Source organism: Acinonyx jubatus, chromosome E1 (assembly GCF_027475565.1).
Source record: "Acinonyx jubatus isolate Ajub_Pintada_27869175 chromosome E1, VMU_Ajub_asm_v1.0, whole genome shotgun sequence".
Lineage (NCBI taxonomy): Eukaryota > Metazoa > Chordata > Mammalia > Carnivora > Felidae > Acinonyx > Acinonyx jubatus.
This window is the reverse complement of record NC_069397.1, coordinates 19,004,933-19,023,807: the sequence shown is the minus strand read 5'-3', so window position 1 is coordinate 19,023,807 and position 18,875 is coordinate 19,004,933. Positions and strand designations below refer to the sequence as shown.

Below are 18,875 nucleotides of genomic sequence, written 5' to 3'. Positions count from 1 at the left end.
GAAAAAGTCACCATTTTGCAACCAGCTTTGTAATTTATGCAGGCAAGGAGCATCAGCAGGTGCTAAAGCCATTGTGTGAAAAGCTGTTGGGGAACCAAATATTTACACTGTCTCAAAGCACCATCCCCCAGATTGCTTATTAATTATATATATATATATTTTTTCAACGTTTATTTATTTTGGGGACAGAGAGAGACAGAGCATGAACGGGGGAGGGGCAGAGAGAGAGGGAGACACAGAATCGGAAACAGGCTCCAGGCTCTGAGCCATCAGCTCAGAGCCTGATGCGGGGCTCAAACTCATGGACCGCGAGATCGTGACCTGAGCTGAAGTCGGATGCTTAACCGACTGCGCCACCCAGGCGCCCTGCTTATTAATTATAAAGGGGAAAAGGTACATTATATTGAAGGGATCAAGCAGGCAGGGCCTTAACCAAGTAATTAAACTCAGCATCACCAATAAAGGGACAAAACGATGTCCCTCATGTGATGCTCTGAGAGGTCCACACTCCTCTCTCCTTGACAAAAATGCAAGGAAACAATCAGACATATCTAGATTATGGGACAGCCTACAGGACAAGTGGCCTAAACTTGAAAGAAAATGCGAATGTTATGAAAGCCAAAAACAAAACAAAACAAAACAAAAAACAGAGAGAGTTCTCATTTCAAGGAGATACAAGAGGCAGCATCTGCCAAACCAGATGCAATGTGTGATCCCTGACTGCATCCTGCATCAGAAGAGAAAGCAGTGAGGGAAGGAAAGTTTGAGAACAACCGGGGAAATGTGAACACAGACTGAACCTTAGATGATGCTGTTGAATTACTATTAAGTCTTAGGTGTGGTGATGACTCTTGTTTAGGTAGGAGACTGTTCTTGTTCTTTATACTCTAAAGTGTCTTGGGGGGAACCTGTCAAGACGTCATCGCTTAAAGTGCTTCTGCAAAACAAAACAACACTAAAGGAGATAAATTATAGACAGACAGATAAATTATAGATAGAGTAAAAGAAAAAGCAGATGTGACAAAGGTGAACAGTTGGTGAATCTAGGAAGGGCATATCTGGGTGTTCATCGTATTCTTTAACTTTTCCTTTTGAACACAAGGGTGAGAAAAAAAAACAAAAGGAAAAACTAATGGAATTCAGTTCTCGTTTAAAAAGAAATTAAACATATTAATAGAACTGAATGTTGCACGAACTTTGTAATACATTCCAAATGGGTAAAAGCTAAACATTTTTACAAATTGGAGAGGGGTTTGGAAACAAAACAACTTATTCTTGCTAGAGATGGGAAGTAAGTTCCTAACATCTGTCGGGGAGGAAGAATTTCCTCTGTTCTTCAAGATCCTTCCAGCTGGACTAAGAATCAGATTAACAGGGGGCGCCTGGGTGGCTCACTCAGCTGGGCGTCCAACTTTGGCTCAGGTCATGATCTGGCAGCTCTTGAGTTCGAGCCCCACGTCAGGCTCTGTGCTGACAGCTTGCAGCCTGGAGCCTGCTTTGGATTCTGTGTCTCCCTCTCTCTCTGCCCCTTCCCTGCTCGCACTCTGTCTCTCAAAAATAAATAAACCAAAAAAAAAATTTTTTTTAATTAACAGAAGAAAAATCAGATTTCATTTCGTACTTATGGGGAATCCACATAGACATGGAAATTCCAAAGAGAGTCAGGCAAAATAAGGTATACACAGGAGAAGGCAGGAGGGGTCTGGGACTTCAGAGAGAAGGAATGAAATTCACAGGAAGATGAAAAAGAGTAAATGTTTGGTAAACAAATGTTTGGGCCCCTCAGAAACACTGGGGCATGAAGAACTCTGATCAAACAGGCTTGCCGGGTTCCGCTCTGTCTCCCATAGCCAGTTCACATCATAGTGTAGTTATCTATGGTGATAGATAGGGCAGGTCCTCCATCTAAATTCTTTTTAGATGCTCGAGGGGGAGGTAAAGAGCTTTTCCTGAATCTGCTGGGTTTTGACTGTTTTTGAACTCAAAATAATCTTCATGCCAAAGTAGCCCATCTTGGGGCAGCCTGCCCTTGGCCCCTACACTACTAAGAAAAGGATAATTATAATTAGAAATAAGGAAGATATGATATAATTGAAAAAAGAAATATTCAAATGTAGGAAAATTTTCAAGTGATAGAATGTAATGAACAAATACAAAAAGGAAGGCAACAGAGCAAGATAAAAAGTGACAAATGCTTTTGAAAAAATATAAAGAACCAATTTAAAAAATAAAGATCACGTTGGGTCGCCTGGGTGGCTCAGTCGGTTGAGCATCCGACTTCGGCTCAGGTCATGATCTCACGGTCCGTGAGTTCAAGCCCCGCGTCGGGCTCTGTGCTGACAGCTCAGAGCCTGCAGCCTGCTTCGGATTCTGTGTCTCCCCCTCTCTCTCTCTACCCCTCCCTCACTCACACTTTGTCTGTCTGTCTCTCTCTCAAAAATAAACATTAAAAAAAAATTAAAAAAAATAAAGATCAAGACATACGTCCCTCTTGATTAGTGCTTGGAAGAGATGGATACAACACTTTATGCAAAAGGAAATACGAAGAATAAACAGCAACATGAGGGGCGCCTGGGTGGCTCAGTCGGTTAAGTGTCTGACTTTTGATTTCGACTGAGGTCGTGAGCTCACGGGTTCGTGAGTTCCAGCCCTGTGTTGGACTCTGCACTGACAGCGTGGAGCCTGCCTGGGATTCTCTCTCTCTGTCTCTCTCTCTCTCTGTCTCTCTCTCTCTCTCTGTCTCTCTCTGCTCCGCCCTCACTCACACACTGTCAGAGAATAAATAAATCAACTTTAAAAAGAAGAAGAAGAAAAGCAACATGGGGAAAACGCAAACTCATTAGGGATCAAAAGTGAAAACGTAAACAAGTTGGGAATACTATTACATATTACACATCCACATCTCCCACACTGGCAGAAACAGATTTAATGTTGCTGGGGATGTGGCGAAACAGGCACCCTCATGCCTTGGGCAAATCGTCTCAGAGGCAGGGGAGGGCACAGACAGGGAGACACCGACCACCAGACCGTCGGATGGCCCCAGAAGCCCAAATGCCTCTGCCTGGAGGAGCAGGCAGGCACCTGACTCCACCCACTAGTGTCTGGGACGTGGCAACAGGTGTCTCCCACTCAGGGTCAGGGTTTTGAGAAGCCTATAGCAGAGGCCAGTCCTCTGGCTGGCAACCGGGCGCTGGGCCGAGGACAGAGCCCAGGCAGCTGGGATGCTGGGGTCTGTCAGCATTACCGAGGAAGGCCAGCCCAGTGTGGAGTGCAGGTGGACCACTTAGGGGGAAGGCCCAGGACTCCCCCCTCAAGCATTCCCCCCTCCACACTCTCTTGGGGCATCACCGGGGAAAACTGTTTCCTTTAGGCTCCACCCTTCCCCCCCCCCGCCAGCTCAGTGGCTGGGTCCTGCAGAGGCTGCCGGGACCCAGGAGTTGACCACCCAGCCCAGGTACCTCTTCAGGTGTGCCAGGCTCAGTAAACTGTGTGAGGCAGACAGAAGTCTGCGGAAACACTCATAGTGGCTGGTGGGAGGGCCAATCCTGGGACCTGGATTAAACAGAGAGGTGACAGGGGTCCATCTGGGATTCAGGGCCAGGACACAGCGTTTGGTGGAAAGGGGCCAAATAAGGCATATGCACTGGTCACAACCACATGTGGGTCACTGCCAAGGACACAATATGGATATTAAGGTATAAAAATGCAGTTTGGTGCTCGTTAGCTTTCTTGTCCTACAAAGTTGTTTAAATGTCTCTGGCCCTATAAAGTTGCTATGAATCGACAACAATATTTGGAACTTTTTTTTCTTTGAAATAAAAAGCGGCTGTCCTGGGAGGGATTCCTCATGAACCACGTGAGCCGTGCAGGTGTGTGCACATCCTCGAGCTGGGCTCAGGCCCCATCACCCAAGCCACCTAAGTGGGGGTCACAGGACACGCATGAGGCGATGTTCTCTCCTGCTTATCGAGCACGGCTGTGAAGTCCAATGGATAGCCCGGAAGTCACCCTCTGACCCTGCACTTCCCTCCATCACCTCACCTACTTTCTTCCCGCCCCTGGACTGGGGGGCAGTGGCCTCCACGATGCCTCCCTTTCCTTCACCCCATGCTGCCAGACGGGTTTGTCTAAAACAACACAGAGCTAGGTTATTGCTCTGCTTCAACCTTTTCAACATTTCATCCAGACACCTGCATGATAAAATCTACCCTTTCCTCTCCATCCGGCCTCCTCCTGCGTGTCAGCTCAGTCCCTGTCCCACCTGCCACCTCTCCTGCCTGGCAGGTCTTTCCTCTGGCATAGCCATCCTTCCCTTCTGCCCTGGTTGACCCTGTTCAAGACTCACCCCGGTCACCCCTGGGAAGCTTCCCACCTCCGGGCAGAGTGAATCTCCTGTCACACCAAGCACACCTGGACAGGTCCCCAGTGGCACCCTTCACATGGAGGGCAGCCATGATTTCTATCTTAGAACACTCCCGACCACCCCCCCCCCGCCCAGGAGTGAGCTGCTCAGGGAAGGAAGTCTATCCTAACCACCTGTATGCCCTCTGGCCCCAAACCTGACATAGAGCAGGTGCTCAAAAAGATCCCTAAAAGAATGAAAACAGACAGCCCACCCAGAAAACCGAGACCGAGTGGTAACACTGACATTAATAGGAATGACACTTAACCTAATATTATCTCTGCCATACAGGTGAGACTGAGACACCGAGAGGTTAGGTAACTTCGAGTCCCCCAGCTAAAAGGTGGCAGTCACCTTCTCAGACCCTGTGTGCCTGATGCCAGTGCCCTGAGAGAATGTTACAGCCGGCCTGGCCTGAACTGGGATGCTGGGGGAGGCGGAGGCACGGGGAGCAAAAGAAGGTCAAGGCGCCTGGGAGGCTCAGTTGGTTGAGCGTCCGACTTCGGCTCAGGTCATGATCTCACGGTTCGTGAGTTCAAGCCCCGCATCGGGGCTCTGTGCTGACAGCTCAGAGCCTGGAGCCTGCTTCGGATTCTGTGTCTCCCTCTCTCTGACCCTCCCCCGTTCATGCTCTGTCTCTGTCTCAAAAATAAATAAATGTTTAAAAAAAAAAAAAAAAAAAGGTCAAGGCTGCCTGGGGCCAGACGGCCTTCATGGCTGGGAAGGGCCCCCAGCGTGGGCCAAGAAGATGAAGGAGCCTGGAGAATGGGGGCAGGGTGCTGGCGGGGTGTCCCATTCGCAAGTCAGGCCCCCACCCCTGCCCTGCGTGCCTGGGGATGATGGAGGATGGAGGAGGGGCACCTGGCAGGAAAACCACGCGAAGTAGTGGAGATGCGTTATCCGCGGGACGTTGCCGGTGGCCTCTCTTGGCCCTGAAACTCGGTCCCCGCTGCCACCTGCCCTTCCATTGCAGCGAAGCCAGCCTGGCCTGCAGGGCCCATCCAGGGCTCCTGGCAGCGCCCTCGTCGTCCTGCAGATTACAACCTACTTCTAATTATGGCTCCAGTCAGGCGCTGCTCCACACACCGAACCCGGGCCACCCCAGATTTAGAAACGCCAGATGAAGCCTCGGATTTGAGGTTCCTCCAACGTCAAGTTTCTGCAACTCAGATCTGATCATTCTCTTTCCTCTCCTGACCCTGGAAGAACCTGGAAGGGACCCCAACTGCCCCAGCTCCTCCATTTCCTGTGGGACCCTGGACAATTCACTTCACCTCTCTGGTTCACAGGGTTGTTTCCAGGATGAAACAGAATGAGAACTATGATGGCAGACAGCACTAAGCATTTCTTCACCCCCCCCACCCCCCCCCCGGTCCACAGAAAGTCACTAGTGGCTGCGGGAGAAGGTGCGGCCGTTGCACAAGGGAGGCCTACGCCTGGAAAAGTACCAGGCAGAGGAAAGCGGTCAGAGGTGCGCTCTCAGGACTGAGAGCAGCAGGGATGCCAACAAGGCAGATGAATGATGATGCCAAGAGGCGCCACGTTGGGTCTTTATGTATTGTCTCCAGCTCTCAACACACACACTCCCACAAATAGGGGTTGTGACCCCCATTTCACAGATAAGGAAACAGGTCCATCCATCATAATAAGCACCTTTGAAATAATGTAGGCTTTCCCTTCTTAGAGTCAGGCCTCGGACCTCACCAGACCCAAGGCCAATGTGGGAAGTGCGAAATGAAAACCAGCTAACTCCAAAGAGGGGAGGCCCAGGCTGCTGAGCACCCACGACTCATCTGAGCCAGCCAGCCAGTCTCAGCTCCTCAGCCCTCTGGAAGGTCACCATCTGGCCCCTGCTCCAGCCCTCACCCTCCCTGCCCTTGCTGTGCCCTCTCCACACACAGTCACGTATCACTCCCTAAAAGTGCCAGTCCCCAGCCCTGGATCTGTGCTTAGGCCTCAGGCCTACTCAGAAATGCTGGTCGCATGGTGGATGGGTAGGCAGGGGAGGTGGAAGGGTGGGTGAACAGATGGATGGACAAATGGGCGGATGTGCAACGAACGGATGAGTAGATGGGTCGATGGGGAGGCAGGTGTTTGGATGGATGGATGAGCAGAGAGGTGGCTGGCTGACTAAGCAGATGTTTAAGTGGATGTGCTGTCCAATGGGCGGGTAGGTGGCTGGCTGGATGGGGAGAGGGAAGGATGAGCAAAATCTGGAGCCCCAGGAGACAGACCTTAGCTCACTGTGTGAAAGAGAACTCAGCCAGAGCCTTGTCAGAGCAGAATGGGCTTGTCTAGGGAGGCAGTGAGCCCCCATCTCCTGGCAGGGCTGTGCTAGAATGACACAGGCATTGAATGGGCCTCTAACTCCCCTGGTGGTTTTTGTTTTGGTGTAAATCAGTCTCTGATTTACCTGTCTACCCTGTCCAGGTATGTGTTGGTCTTAGATTGGGATCTCCCTCAGGACAGTGGCCACTATAGGCCCACGCGCAATCGATACCTGCTTTTGCAGGAAGCTGGCAATATTCTCTGAGTTCTGTGCCACAGCAAACGAGACTCGAGGTCTTAGATCCCAAGGGAACTTGGAGGTCCTCAAAGCTCTAGTTTGGGCTATGGCTGCCAGGAGGCTTACTCTCCTCTTGCATCACTGGTATACAAATGTGTAGAGTCTGAGCTGCTTTGTTCTCCCTGTCTCTAAGAGCATGCAGCTATGAACAGGGGATCCCTCAGCAGTGACCCCAGGGGTGATATGTTGGTGGCCCTAAGCTCTGGGAGGGGCGCCTCCAAGGATCAGAAGATGCTGGGGGTGGGGGAAACAGCATAGAACAGAAGGGTTCAAAGAGCCCCAAGTCTAACTGGGGGTGGTTCCAGTCAAGGTGCCCTGGAGAGGGCGAGCAGTCATATCAACCGCACGTTCCAGCAGTTAACTATGGCCCTGGCCAGTTCTTACTCTGTGCAGGGAGGAGGCAAGATGGGCCGGGCAGATGAGCAGTCAGCGACCCAGAAAGAAGACAGCGAGGCGAGCGTCTTGAGGCATCTTCTGGTGGGGATGTGAGATGCCCCGAGCCAGCCCGGCTGAGTCCCTGGGCCCCCACACCTGCGCCTGGCCTTTAAAGTGGGCCGAATCCCACTTCAGTCAGGTTCTCTGTTTTTCCCTCATATAAACTCCTGTGTTGTGGGCAGTCAGACCGAAGGGCTGAGGAAGAAGAGGGAGCAGGTCAAGGGCCTGCCAGTAAGAGCCAGGCTGAGGCGCATTCCTTGGACTTGTGCACCTGCTGGCATACATCTCCGCGTGGATGCCAGGCACATCTCAGGTTTCACAGGCTAACGTGGACCTCCTGACTCCTTGCCCAACCCGCCTCCAGCCTCAGTCTTCCCCATCCAGCAAATTCTCCAAATTCTCTCCTTGTCTCACACCCTCCTTCCAGTGGGCTCGACTGTCCAAATCCAGCCACGCCTCCGTTACCGCTGCCCTGCTCTGTGCCTCCAGCATCTCTCCCCTGGATGAGGTGACCGCCCGCCTGTGGGTGCCCTGCTTCCCCCTGCCCATCTCCCTTTATTCCTCTTGCCTCGCAGGCCACTTGCCGTGTCTCTAACCCCCAGGCGTCTCCTGCCGCTGCCTGGGTCAGCCACCCTCAGATATCTGCCAGGTGCAGGCAGTCCCCCACTTCATTCCAGCCTCTACCTACACGTCCTCCTAGAACACAAGTCACTCAAAGGGCAAGAATCTCCTTTTGGGTTTGTTTCAGTACTTTGTTTCTTCCTAGTACCTACCGCCACCCGTTAGTAATTTTTCTTCCTTTGCCTGTGTCTTTCCCAGCTCCAGGCCACTCCGGTTTTCCAGTGCCTGGAAGGGTTTTGGCATATAGTAGGCATGCGAGATGTAAATGGGGAAAAAAATTTTTTTTTAATCCTGGAAACATATATTAAGACAGCTCCCACATGCAAAAGGTATTTCCATTAAGACTACTCTATAAAAATTTCAGGGCCTTCACCCAATTGTGTGTGTGCGTGTGAGAAGAGAGCAGTTAGGGCAGGCATGACATTCACTGTTTCCAGGTCAGCAGGCGTTCCCTCCCCCATCCCTCCCTGTTCTGGTTTGCCCAGTTCTAACTGTCATTCCCAGCCAGCTGTCAGCCTCCCCTTCAGCGCTGGTGGGACTGCTCAGGGCCTGGGGAGGAACAGGGGCCACTGCAGCAGGGGACAGAGGAGCCCCCTTACGCACTTACTCTGGGATCGGGCAGGACCCCCCCCCCCCCCCCGACCAGGCCTGTACAAACGGACCCGTGAACGAGGGCGTTCCAGCCCACACCAAGTGGCACGGGGTGGGGCTGGTGGGTGGGTCACCAGCTCCAAATCTGCACTGCCTCCAAGGCAGGGATGACCGACCCCGACAGCGGTGGAGCCAGCCGGCCCATGGAAAGAGGAGTGCTTTCTCAGCCTTCCACCACACACCCACCAGGTTTCTGGGATCCCCCTCCCGGCCCACCAGCCTGGGGAGGCACACGGGGAATCATCGGCCACAGGCAGAGCGTTGCTTCCTCTGCCCTGCCTCCACCACCACCTTCTCCTCTCTCCTTCCTTGCCTATTTGGTTCTCTTCCTGGAGCTGCAGAAAGTGCCCAGGCCTCAGAGTTGGGGCCATTTCTAAACACCACTCTGCCTGCCCTGGCTGGTAACCCTGAGGCCTACAGACAGCATCCACCTTCAGAGGGTGAAGGCCCAGCACCCAAGGACAGCTCAGATCCTCTGCCCACTGAAACTACTCTGAGGGCACGTCTTGCTGTTTGCAAGGCCAGATTCTGTTCCCCCATTCAGATCTCAACGTGGAGGCACCGACCACACCTGCCCACCACCAAGTCCTCCACTACCTAGAGCTTTCTTCTTCTCTAGAACCCGGTATGTTGGGGGGGGAGCTATACCCAGAGATGTTCACCACATGCATTCAGGCCACGTCAGGAATGTCTGACAAGATGGACCAGTCCCTGTGGGCTTTCTTTACACGGCCCTCCTCCCGGCACAGCCAAACTGGGATGCAGGCCCGTCGGAGAGGCCCGGAGGGTGCTGCATGCCTGCCAGGGCCTGCCCCTCCCCGCCCCACCCCCACAGCTGGGTACCTTGTGCTCACCCCCTACGCCTGAGGGACCACAGCCTCCAGGGTGTGCCCAGCGGGGGCAGAAGCGCAGGAAAGAGAAGGTCTCGGGCCCACTCCTGCTCTGCTCCCCTCTCATGGCCCACAGGCACCCCCGCCTTTCCTTCGAGGCTCGGAGGACTTGGGCCCTCCTGTTTTGTCAGCTCTGTCATCTGTAGGGTGTCCCCAGTCGGGCAGGGCACCTAGAGGGGCCCATTTGCCAACAGAGCTTTGAGTCGCATCATCCAGGAGTGACTTTTGGGGGTTTGCAGGCCTTCTGGGCCCCTGCCAGTTCTGCCCCCACCCCTACCCAAGTCTGGGCCCTCTTCCTCTCTGACAGTATGTCACAGTCTCCTGCTGGATCCGGCCTGTGTTCTCAAGCACACATCCCATCTCGCTGCCTGGCTCTTCCCACTGTCTACGGAGGATGGCTGAGCCTTTCCTGATCTGGTTCCTCTCCTCCTATCACTTCCCCACCTCCCAAGATCTAGCCACAGATGTGGGGAACACGGATGCTTCTTCCCCAGCAGCCAATCCCCTCTCCTGGGCAGACCCCAGCTGTAGTTCACGGTTCCCCTGTCCCCGGCAGCCCACAAATCTGAGGTGGACCCCACCCCAGGGCCGGCCCCATCTTGTCCTGTCCCAGCACCCCAAGCCCTTTGCCAGCTCAGGCAGCGTCGGCATCTCCCTCACGGCAGTCGCGAGCGCGGAGGGGACGTGGGGACTGAGGGAACCCAGCTGGGACCTGTTATTTCATCTCCTGCCCAATGTGAAGAAGGAGGCATCATGCCCCAATTCTTCTGGCCACATCTGGGGCAAACGCAAAGACGGGGGAAATTACAGACTAGTCCTGGTTAGCTACAGCTGAGCTACCTCCCCCAAATAATTCACAACACCCTTTCGGATGTGGGAGTGGCCCCCCCATTCCCAGCAGGAAGGACAGGCGCACTGTGCAGAGGAGATAGTGCCGTGCTAACAGATGGCAGAGAGACCACTCAACCGCTTTTGTCTTGTCTTATGTAGCAAGAAGGATGGTCTTCAAACTGAAAAAAGGAGAGGATGTACAACAGGGAATATGGCCCATCTCTCGCTGCTTTTAAGGTCTTCCGTCCTCAGACTGCTGATAGGATGCAAGGCCGACTGGCAGACCTGAGCGGGACAAGGAGGGTAGGCTGAGAGCACCACACGCTGGTCCCAGACCTTGACCTCAGCCCCAGGGAACTCCAGAACAGCCTCTCAAAGGTGCTTGCAAGTGTTCAGAAAGTAATCGTAGTAACAACAGCAGCAGCAATCCTGATAGAGGGCCTACTCTGTGCAGATCCCAGACTGAGCACTTCGCATATATAAGCTGGTTCAACCTCCACGGTAACCCAATGGAATGGGGACTACTATCACCCCCACTTTATGAATGAATAAACAGAGGCTCAGAAAGGTTAGGGGAAAAAAAGCAAGACATGAGAAGTCAATATGGTTTCAGACCACACTCCTATGTACTTGTCTGTCTGCTCCCACGTATTAGGGACTTTCAGAGTTGGGACAGTGGAATTTCCCCCCATCTTTGTAGTCCTTAAAAGCTAAATCTTTGTGTTTCCGTAACAGGCACTTATGTTTTTATCAAATTTTCTTGTCTTCTCTTTTCTGCTCTGACTCCTAAGCCAATAAATCAGGGGGGGTGTCAGAGGCCAACCTAATTTACACATAATACCATTACTAACTCCTGTGCATACTTTATTCAGACTTCCTTAGTTTTTACCTAATGTCCTGTTCTTGTTCCGTGATCCCATCTGCCTTACATGCAGTTGTCGTGTCTGCTTAGGCTCTGCTGGGCTGTGACAGTTTCTCAGACTTCCCTCGGTTTTGATGACCTTGGCAAATTGAAAGAATACTAAGCAGGTGTTCTGCAGAATATCCTTCGGTTGGGGTTTGTCTGATATTTTACTCACGACTAGACTGGGGTTTGGGGAGGAAGACCGTAGAGGTAAAGAGCCTCTTATCACGTCACACCAAGGGTACACGTTGTCTACATGACTTATCACTATTGATGTTGATCGTGTGGCTGAGACAGTGCTAGTCAGGCTTCTCTGCTGAAAAGTTACGCCTTTAGAAGGCAGCCACTATGCACATCTGACACTTCTTTCAAGGGGTGGGGAGTTAGGCTCTGCCTCCTTGGTGGGGACTTATCTACATAAATTACTTGAATTTCTTCTGTATATTTTCCTAGTATTTATTTATTCACTCATTCAATCATTTATATTAGTATGGCCTCATGGGTATTTTATTTTATTTTTTGCGACCCAGTATATTTTGAGCAGTTCAAAGGATTCTGGCATCCCTGGTATTCTGGAGAGAGTTGGTAAAACGCAGGTAACCAGCTCTGAGAAGTTCACTGAACGCCATAGCTAGTGAACCACAGCTGTCTACCCTACAGCGCTAGTGGGTTGGGAAATCAAGGTTTCCACTTGAGTTTTGAACAAACGAAATAGAAACTGTCCAAGCACATAGAATTTCGAAGGCATCCCTAACTGTGGAGAAATGACTTCCCTCCACCGTAATGTGTAGCGAGGACTATGCAGAATGTACGTCCGTGGGTCTCCGTCAAGGATAGTGTGAGTAGAACCGCCCCTACCAAGCCCTGTCCGTGGTCCTGCCCTGTGTTTCCAATCAGCCTGTGGATTCAGATAGAAGCACTGCTTGTCTACCCCTGCAGGCAGCATAGCATGAGAGTGACAGAGGTAGGATTTTAAATTCTCTCCACTGTCTATTACAATGGGATGAAATGAACGAGATGAAAGTTAATAGGAAAAAGGGCCAAATAACAGGTTTTGATTCAAGAAATTATTGACACAGACCAGAGGCCTGCTTTCTTCAACAAGCCAGGATTATTAAAATTTTGTTTTAAAAAAGGGATTGCATTAGAGTAGAGAGACCTAAGGGTCACAACATTGATGCACTGCACAGTTGTAGAGAGGAAACTGGTTTAAACAAAACAGCAAAAATGGACATTTTGGGGCCAAACAGAGAAATGTGAACAAGGTCTGCATATTAAGTGAGATGAAAATTTACTGAAGCAGAAAGTGCTGATCATTTACCGGGAAAAAAAATGAGGTTAAAAAACAGTATGCACAGCATGATCTCATTTTATGGGGGAAATCTACATATAAGCATAGAAACAGTTCTGGAAGGATGTAACCAAGGTGTCACAGTGGAGCTGCCTGGGAGATGGGAACATAATACCCACATTTCTAATTTCCTACAGTGTGTACAAACTGCTTCTCTAATATGATTATGCTGTAAAAAGAAAGAAATCACTGACCCTTCTCCAGGACTGAGGGGAATCCTGGTTTGGCAGAGGTTTCTAAGAAAGATCCCTGGGGGTCTGGATGGCCAGAAACGTAATATGAATGGAAAGCGTGGTGCACCATGCACAAGGCAGCCTCCTGGGTGTGTGTCAGGTGTTGGGGTTGGAGCAGTCCTGGGGGTCTCCCGACCCAGGTCCTCTGCAGTATTACTAGGAAAACTGAGTCACACAAATCAGTTGATGGCAGCTCCAGGGCCATAAGCCAGAGATTTAGCCCCTACCAGGTCATATGGAAATGGCTGGGGCTTCAGGAACAGAGGGTATTCGACCTGGAGAAGTGAAGACGGGAAGGAGTGGATGGGAAGGAGCTAAGGGGGCAGGAGTGTTCTTTTCAAATATTTAAAGGCTGCCACACAGAAGAGAGACCCATGTGAGTCCCTGTGCAGAACCGAGATGACTACGCGACAAGCAGGTTTGGCTCTAAGAGTGCAGGAAGGAGAAGGTTCCAACAACAGCAGCTGTCCAGCTCAGGGATAAGGTGGTGACGCTTGCTAGGGGCTCAGGGGGCCTCCCGCACAGATTGCTGGGAGAACCACTTTGCTATTCTGGAACTCCGGGTTCCATCAGAGCCAGGCAGGTGCTTCCCCCTGTAGCCTGTGTCCTGGGAGGAGTGCTGGGGCTCTCCCCATGCTAAGGGGCTGCTCGGCTGGCCTTGGAGGCAGCCACTGGTGAGGGCGAGAGGCTTGGCTGGCCTTTGGGGAAGAAGATCCTGATGGCTGCAGGAAATGTGGACTCTAACAAGAAGCACAGCAGCGAGCTTCCTGGGATGGGGTAGCTGACTCCTCCAACTTGATAACCTGCCTCATCCTCTCCCACCTATTGCTCCCAGGTCCTGGCCATGCCCAGGTGCCATGGAGAGATGGGTATCTATCATCTCCCCCCTTGCCAGGTGGCAGAGAGGCACGGGTCCAACCTAACCAAGTCCTGGCTTCTCCCATGTTCTGGAATGCTAGGCACGAGGTGCCCCAGAAACAGAATGCCAGCCAGTGCCCATCTGATGCCCCCGGTGCCCACACTCCCCGCGCAGAGCCTGAGGCCTCAGGTGGCCTTGGAAACTCAGGGCTTCTGTTCCCAGGAGAAAACCCCTGACCATGTCAGAGTGGGCAGTAACTCGAGAATGAGGATGCTCCCCGTCAGGTGGGTGTCCTGCCCTCCCTCCCGGACCCAAGTCACCAGTCCTTGTGCCCATGGCACGAGGGGACACTGGTCGAGGGAGCATTTATCGCTATTCCTCTGGCTACCCCACTGGCAACACCCACCCACTGATTCTGGCCCTGCTAACAACCAACAGAACTCCTGCTTTCCCCAAATAGACGCGGGCCTATCACAGGGGACACTGCAAGCTTGCCTCTGGCTGGCCTGCCGCATCTAACACAGCCAGCTGCCAGCCAGGCCTGTCCATCGGAGCCCGAAAGAGGGGTCACCAGGTGTCATCCTCCTCCTGGGTGCAAGGCCCGGTGGGTGCAGTCCGGCTGCAGCGCGCTCCCAGTGGGCCTGTCCACCCACTGGCTGGGCCCAACGGGGCGCACGCCCCACCCCCCGCCGCCCCCCACCGCGTCCTGGAATTCCGTTCCCACAGACCCGGGCCGGCTCTGTCTCCGCAGGGGCAGGGAGGGCGGGGGTCCCGAAGCCGGGTTCTTGACAGCGCCTTCCCCTAAGTGGGTTTTCACACGGGCCAAAGGGACCCGCACTGCGGGGGAGGGAAGGTGGGCAGAGAAGCCACCCTGGGCGTGCCGCGTGCCGCTCGCCGCCGCGGGCGCTGTTGGCTGGGGGGGGGGGGGGGGGGAGGGGGGAGGAAGGGGGGAAGCGGGGGTCCGACCGGGCAGGGGGAGGGGCAGGTGCCGGGAGGTAGGGGGCCCGCTCGGGCGGTGGGGGTGGGGGAAGGGTCTGGCGCCGGCGGGGCCCCTCCCGGGCAGGTGGAGGGCAGGGCCGCCGGCGGGGGCCCGGGGACGCGGCGCCCTTACCTCCTCGCCCTGGCCGAAGCGCAACCCCAGCGCCGCGACGCGCTCCACGCGCAGGAAGCCGTCGGGGTCGCGGCCGCACACCTCGAACACCTCGCGCAGGCGGCGCACCGAGCGCAGCAGAGCCGCGGGGGCGCCCGCCCAGCCCGCGCCGCCCGCCATCCGGCCGGCCCCGCGGCTAGCCCGAGCCCCGCGCCGCCCGCCGCGGCCGCCGCAGCCCGCCCCGCGCCGCCGCCGCCGCCATCGCCGCCGCGCGCCCTCCGGGCCGCCCGCCCGCCCGCGCGCCTCTGCGACGCGCAGCCTCCGCCCGGCGGCGGCCGAGCCGTGTCAGCGGCGGCGCCGCAGCCCCGCGCTCCGGGCGGGCGGGGAGGGGCGGCGGCGGCGCGGAGGCTGCAGACAAAAGGAGCCGCGCTCCTGCGGGGCGGGCCGCCCCCCGCCCCGCCGACTCGGTTTCCCTCTGCTCCCCCCTCCTCCCCGAAAACCGGAGCGGGGCGCGCGGCCGGTGCCCGGAAACTCCCAGCTGCCCGAAGGCCCCGCCCCCCTGGGAGAAGGCAGACGAGAGGCCCGGGTCCCACCGCCTCGCCTCCGCGCTCGCGGCCCCCACCCCGCCGCCCGCCCGTCCCCGCTGCGGGCACCCCGGGGGCGTCCCCGGCAGGACCCGGTGCTCTGCAGGTTCTAGGTGTTTTCCTTCGTTCGTGTCCGATTGTTCATTCATTCGGAAGCTGAGAGCCAGAGAGGTTGAACTACTTACCCTGGGCCACACAGCTTGTGAGAGGAAGGGCTAACATTTATATCCAGTCCAGATCTGGATGGACCTAGACTCCCTACTCCTAACCTCTGCAACGGTTTCCAGGCTTTGGACCACACGGTCCTTCCCAGCAGCATTTGTGGGGCCAGATGCCTGCTGGGGGAAGGACGGGGAGAGGAAGAGCAGGGAACAGAGCTCCAGCCCCAATAGGCATCCAGCGACAGGGGAGGGAGAGAGAGAGAGGACGGGGCCCGGCAGGAGGAAGGAGAAGCAAGCAACTAGGTTTGCCTGTTGCGGACACAAAACACCTGAGGGAGGTTCCCTCCCTTCCCCTGGGTTTGCACGCTCACCCCTCTCTGGCAGGCCCTGGGTGCCTGAGCCCTGCCCAAGCTCAGAGGCCAGGACAGAATCTGAGAGGGGGCAGCGGCCTCCAGGCCTGGACCTTAGCCTCCTGCCAGGAGTGCTCAGCGGAGCCTCCACCCGGGCTCCCCCTGATGACTCTACCTGCCCCCCCCCCCCCCCGCAGGGTCTGGCCTGCCGCCTCTCCTCCATCTACCTTGTTGTTCAGCGTGCCAGGCCCGTGTGGCACCATTTGCCCCCAACCTGTCCCAAATACAGGCCTTGGCTGAGTGCATTCCCACTTATGCTTTCTCGCTTAGTTAGGAGGTTTCCTCACTGGGGCACCTTGGTTACTTGGTTGAGCATCTGTCTCGTGATTTCAGCTCAGGTCAACATCTCAGGTTCCTGAGATTGAGCCCAGTGTAGGGCTCTGTGCTGACAGATTCTTTCTCTCCCTCTCTCTCTGCCCCTCCCCTGCTCTAGTGCTCTCTCTCTCTCTGAAAATAAACATTAAAAAAGAAAAAGAGGTTTCCTCATCCAGGAAGCCTTCCCTGATGGCACTCCATCTTGCCTGTTAGTCTGAATTCTGGTGCTTTCCTCCAGGTGCCTACTTAGTTTTATAATTCTGTGGTGGGGTGCCCATCTCCCCCACCATGCCAGGAAACCCACCAGGACACGATGTGTCTTTTTTTTTTTTTTAAGTTTATTTATTTTGACAGAGAGCGCATGAGAGCTCAAGCAGGGGAAGGGCAAGAGAGGGAGAGAGAGAATCCCAAGCAGGCTCTGCCATGTCAGCACAGAGCCTGACGTGGGGCTCGAATCTGTGAACCACGAGATCGTGACCTGAGCCCCACGCCAAGAGTCGGACGCTCAACGCACTGAGCCACCCAGGTGCCCCCAGAACAGGATATGTCTTAATCACCTTCTTGTCCTCATTACCAGCCAAGGGTGTGTCCCAAAGAAGCCCCAGCCCCAGGAACCGAGCAGTGTAGAGACCCAGGCGGGGAGTCTGGAGTGGGCTGGGGGCAAGTTTTGCACGTGGGCTGTGTGGCCTCTCCTCTCTGGCCTCTGGTCTTCCTGCTCACTCTGAGTGGGACCACCATGTGGCCTCTCTGACTGTGGGCCCCAGTCTTCCGTCTGTCTAGCCCCCATTCCAGGGGTGAATGTGGTCTTTATCTGCCCTTTCCCCCTTGACACTTGAATTCCTCCGGGAGCACCTCCTGGGAAGACAGACTTTTGAGTTTGAGGATTGGAGAATCTAAGCTGTGGGAAAGTGGGAAAGGGGGCGGTCATGGGGTAAGGGTGGAGGTTGGGGGCGGGCTGGGTTCTGGGAAGGGTGTGGGCTTCTCTGCCAGCTGGATGCTCCTCAGCAAGGTACTTCGAGTCTCAGTTTCCACATCTGTACAATGGGCACAGTAACAGTACCTCCCATAGAGGGTGGCCAGAGATTAGACCTAATGTACGCAAAGGGTCTGCATATCACCTGCCGTGTGAAGCACGAGAGGAAACAGAGGAAGAGAATCAGGGAGAGCCAGGGGGACGGCGGGGAGAGGCTGAGGGAGAGGCTGGAGGTCCAGCAAGCCTGCTGGCGGGAAGGTAAGCAGGGGAAGCTGGGGCTGCTGCCTGCCTTCTGGAACCTTCTTAGTCATTCTCCCCAAGTCAGCTCCTGCCCATTTTCTCTCACCCAAGAGGCTCACACAGAAAGGAGTGAGCAAAAGCTGGAGCTGCCTTCTGTGGGCAGCTAGAGAGATGTCTGGCAGAGCTCTCCCTGGCATCAGATCCCCTAACTGGGGAACCAGGGAGCTGGATGACCTCACCCAGTTCCACAGGCGGAGGTGGGAGTCACAGATCTGAGCATGAACAGATCAGTCCCAGGTGAACTGGGCCCAAAGCCCATAATCAGAATAGTGATTCTTCTCCCAAAAGACAGGGTCACCCCCAATTCAAAAGTTCCTTCCTCAGGGGAGTCCTCCTCGACCCCTGACTCTTCTCGGCCAGGTCCCTCCCTGCAGGTTTACCTCTGTCAGGTGACGGCTTGATGGATGCCTGCCTCCCCCACAAGACGTGGTCTCGGGACCAGGTCCGTGGCTCACCACTGTGTCGCTGGGGCCAGCAAGACACGTCGCAGATGTGCTCTCTGTGTGGTCACGTTCTTTCTCTCGAGTGCCTATATTGTACTGGCATGCCGGGGCGGTGAGAGAAGAAGGAGTAGCCACAGTCCCTGTCCTTGCTGATAACTGGGCAGTCATGACACATGGGACCTGCACTGAGGGCCCGGACTGGGAGGACCCAGGTGGTTCGAGGCCGACCTGGGACCAGAGCCCCAGGGCTCCCAAGTCTTTGGTCCGAGAGCTCAAAGTGCAGCCCCTGCAGCTATGAGAGAATACTCATGTCAGGGAAGCAAGAGAGTCCTTTGGGGGAGCAGTGAGCAAGACCAGGAGCCTCTTCCTCTTCCACAGGTGACCCCTGTGTCCCCAGGCGATTTCCAACAGCTGCCCGGCCTCACAGGCACACCTGGGAAATACATATGGAAGGAGCAGTGGGGAGTCCAACCCATTCTCTAGGGAGAAGCCTCAACAGGCTTCAGCCTCTCCGGTCTCCTGTCTCTCCTCACCCCTGCCCCAGAGCATCCCAGCTCCCTCCTGCTTCCCTCTGCCTGGGGCACCTCCTCATTCCTACCTCCTCCCAAGCCACTTCCTCCAGCCTGCCTTTCCAAGGTGCCCTGGAAGTGGCACAGGCACCTCCTGCAGGAAGCCTTCCCTGGTTACATTCTCTTTCACCTTGACTGTCTCTCCGCTCTGCTCCTGCAGCATTCTGTGCAGACAAGCGAAGCCACCCTGTCCTGAGGGTCAGGTGGGTCGGTATATGTAAATGTCAGTGCCCAGGTGGTGAGTGTCCGCTATTTTGAATGTCCTTGAGTCTCTTTCTCCTGTTATT

At 54.8% G+C, this 18,875-nt stretch overlaps 1 protein-coding gene across 1 annotated transcript in view; it reads right to left on the bottom strand.

Annotated features, from left to right (window-relative positions):
- Positions 1-15,028, bottom strand: part of RAB11FIP4 (RAB11 family interacting protein 4) — a 123,280-nt gene extending 108,252 nt beyond the window's left edge. The window contains exon 1 of the mRNA XM_053212825.1: positions 14,855-15,028. Within this exon, the coding sequence (XP_053068800.1) occupies positions 14,855-15,013 (159 nt within the window). The 5' untranslated portion in view covers positions 15,014-15,028. The remainder of the gene's footprint in view (positions 1-14,854) is intronic.
- Positions 15,029-18,875: the final 3,847 nt, after the last annotated feature.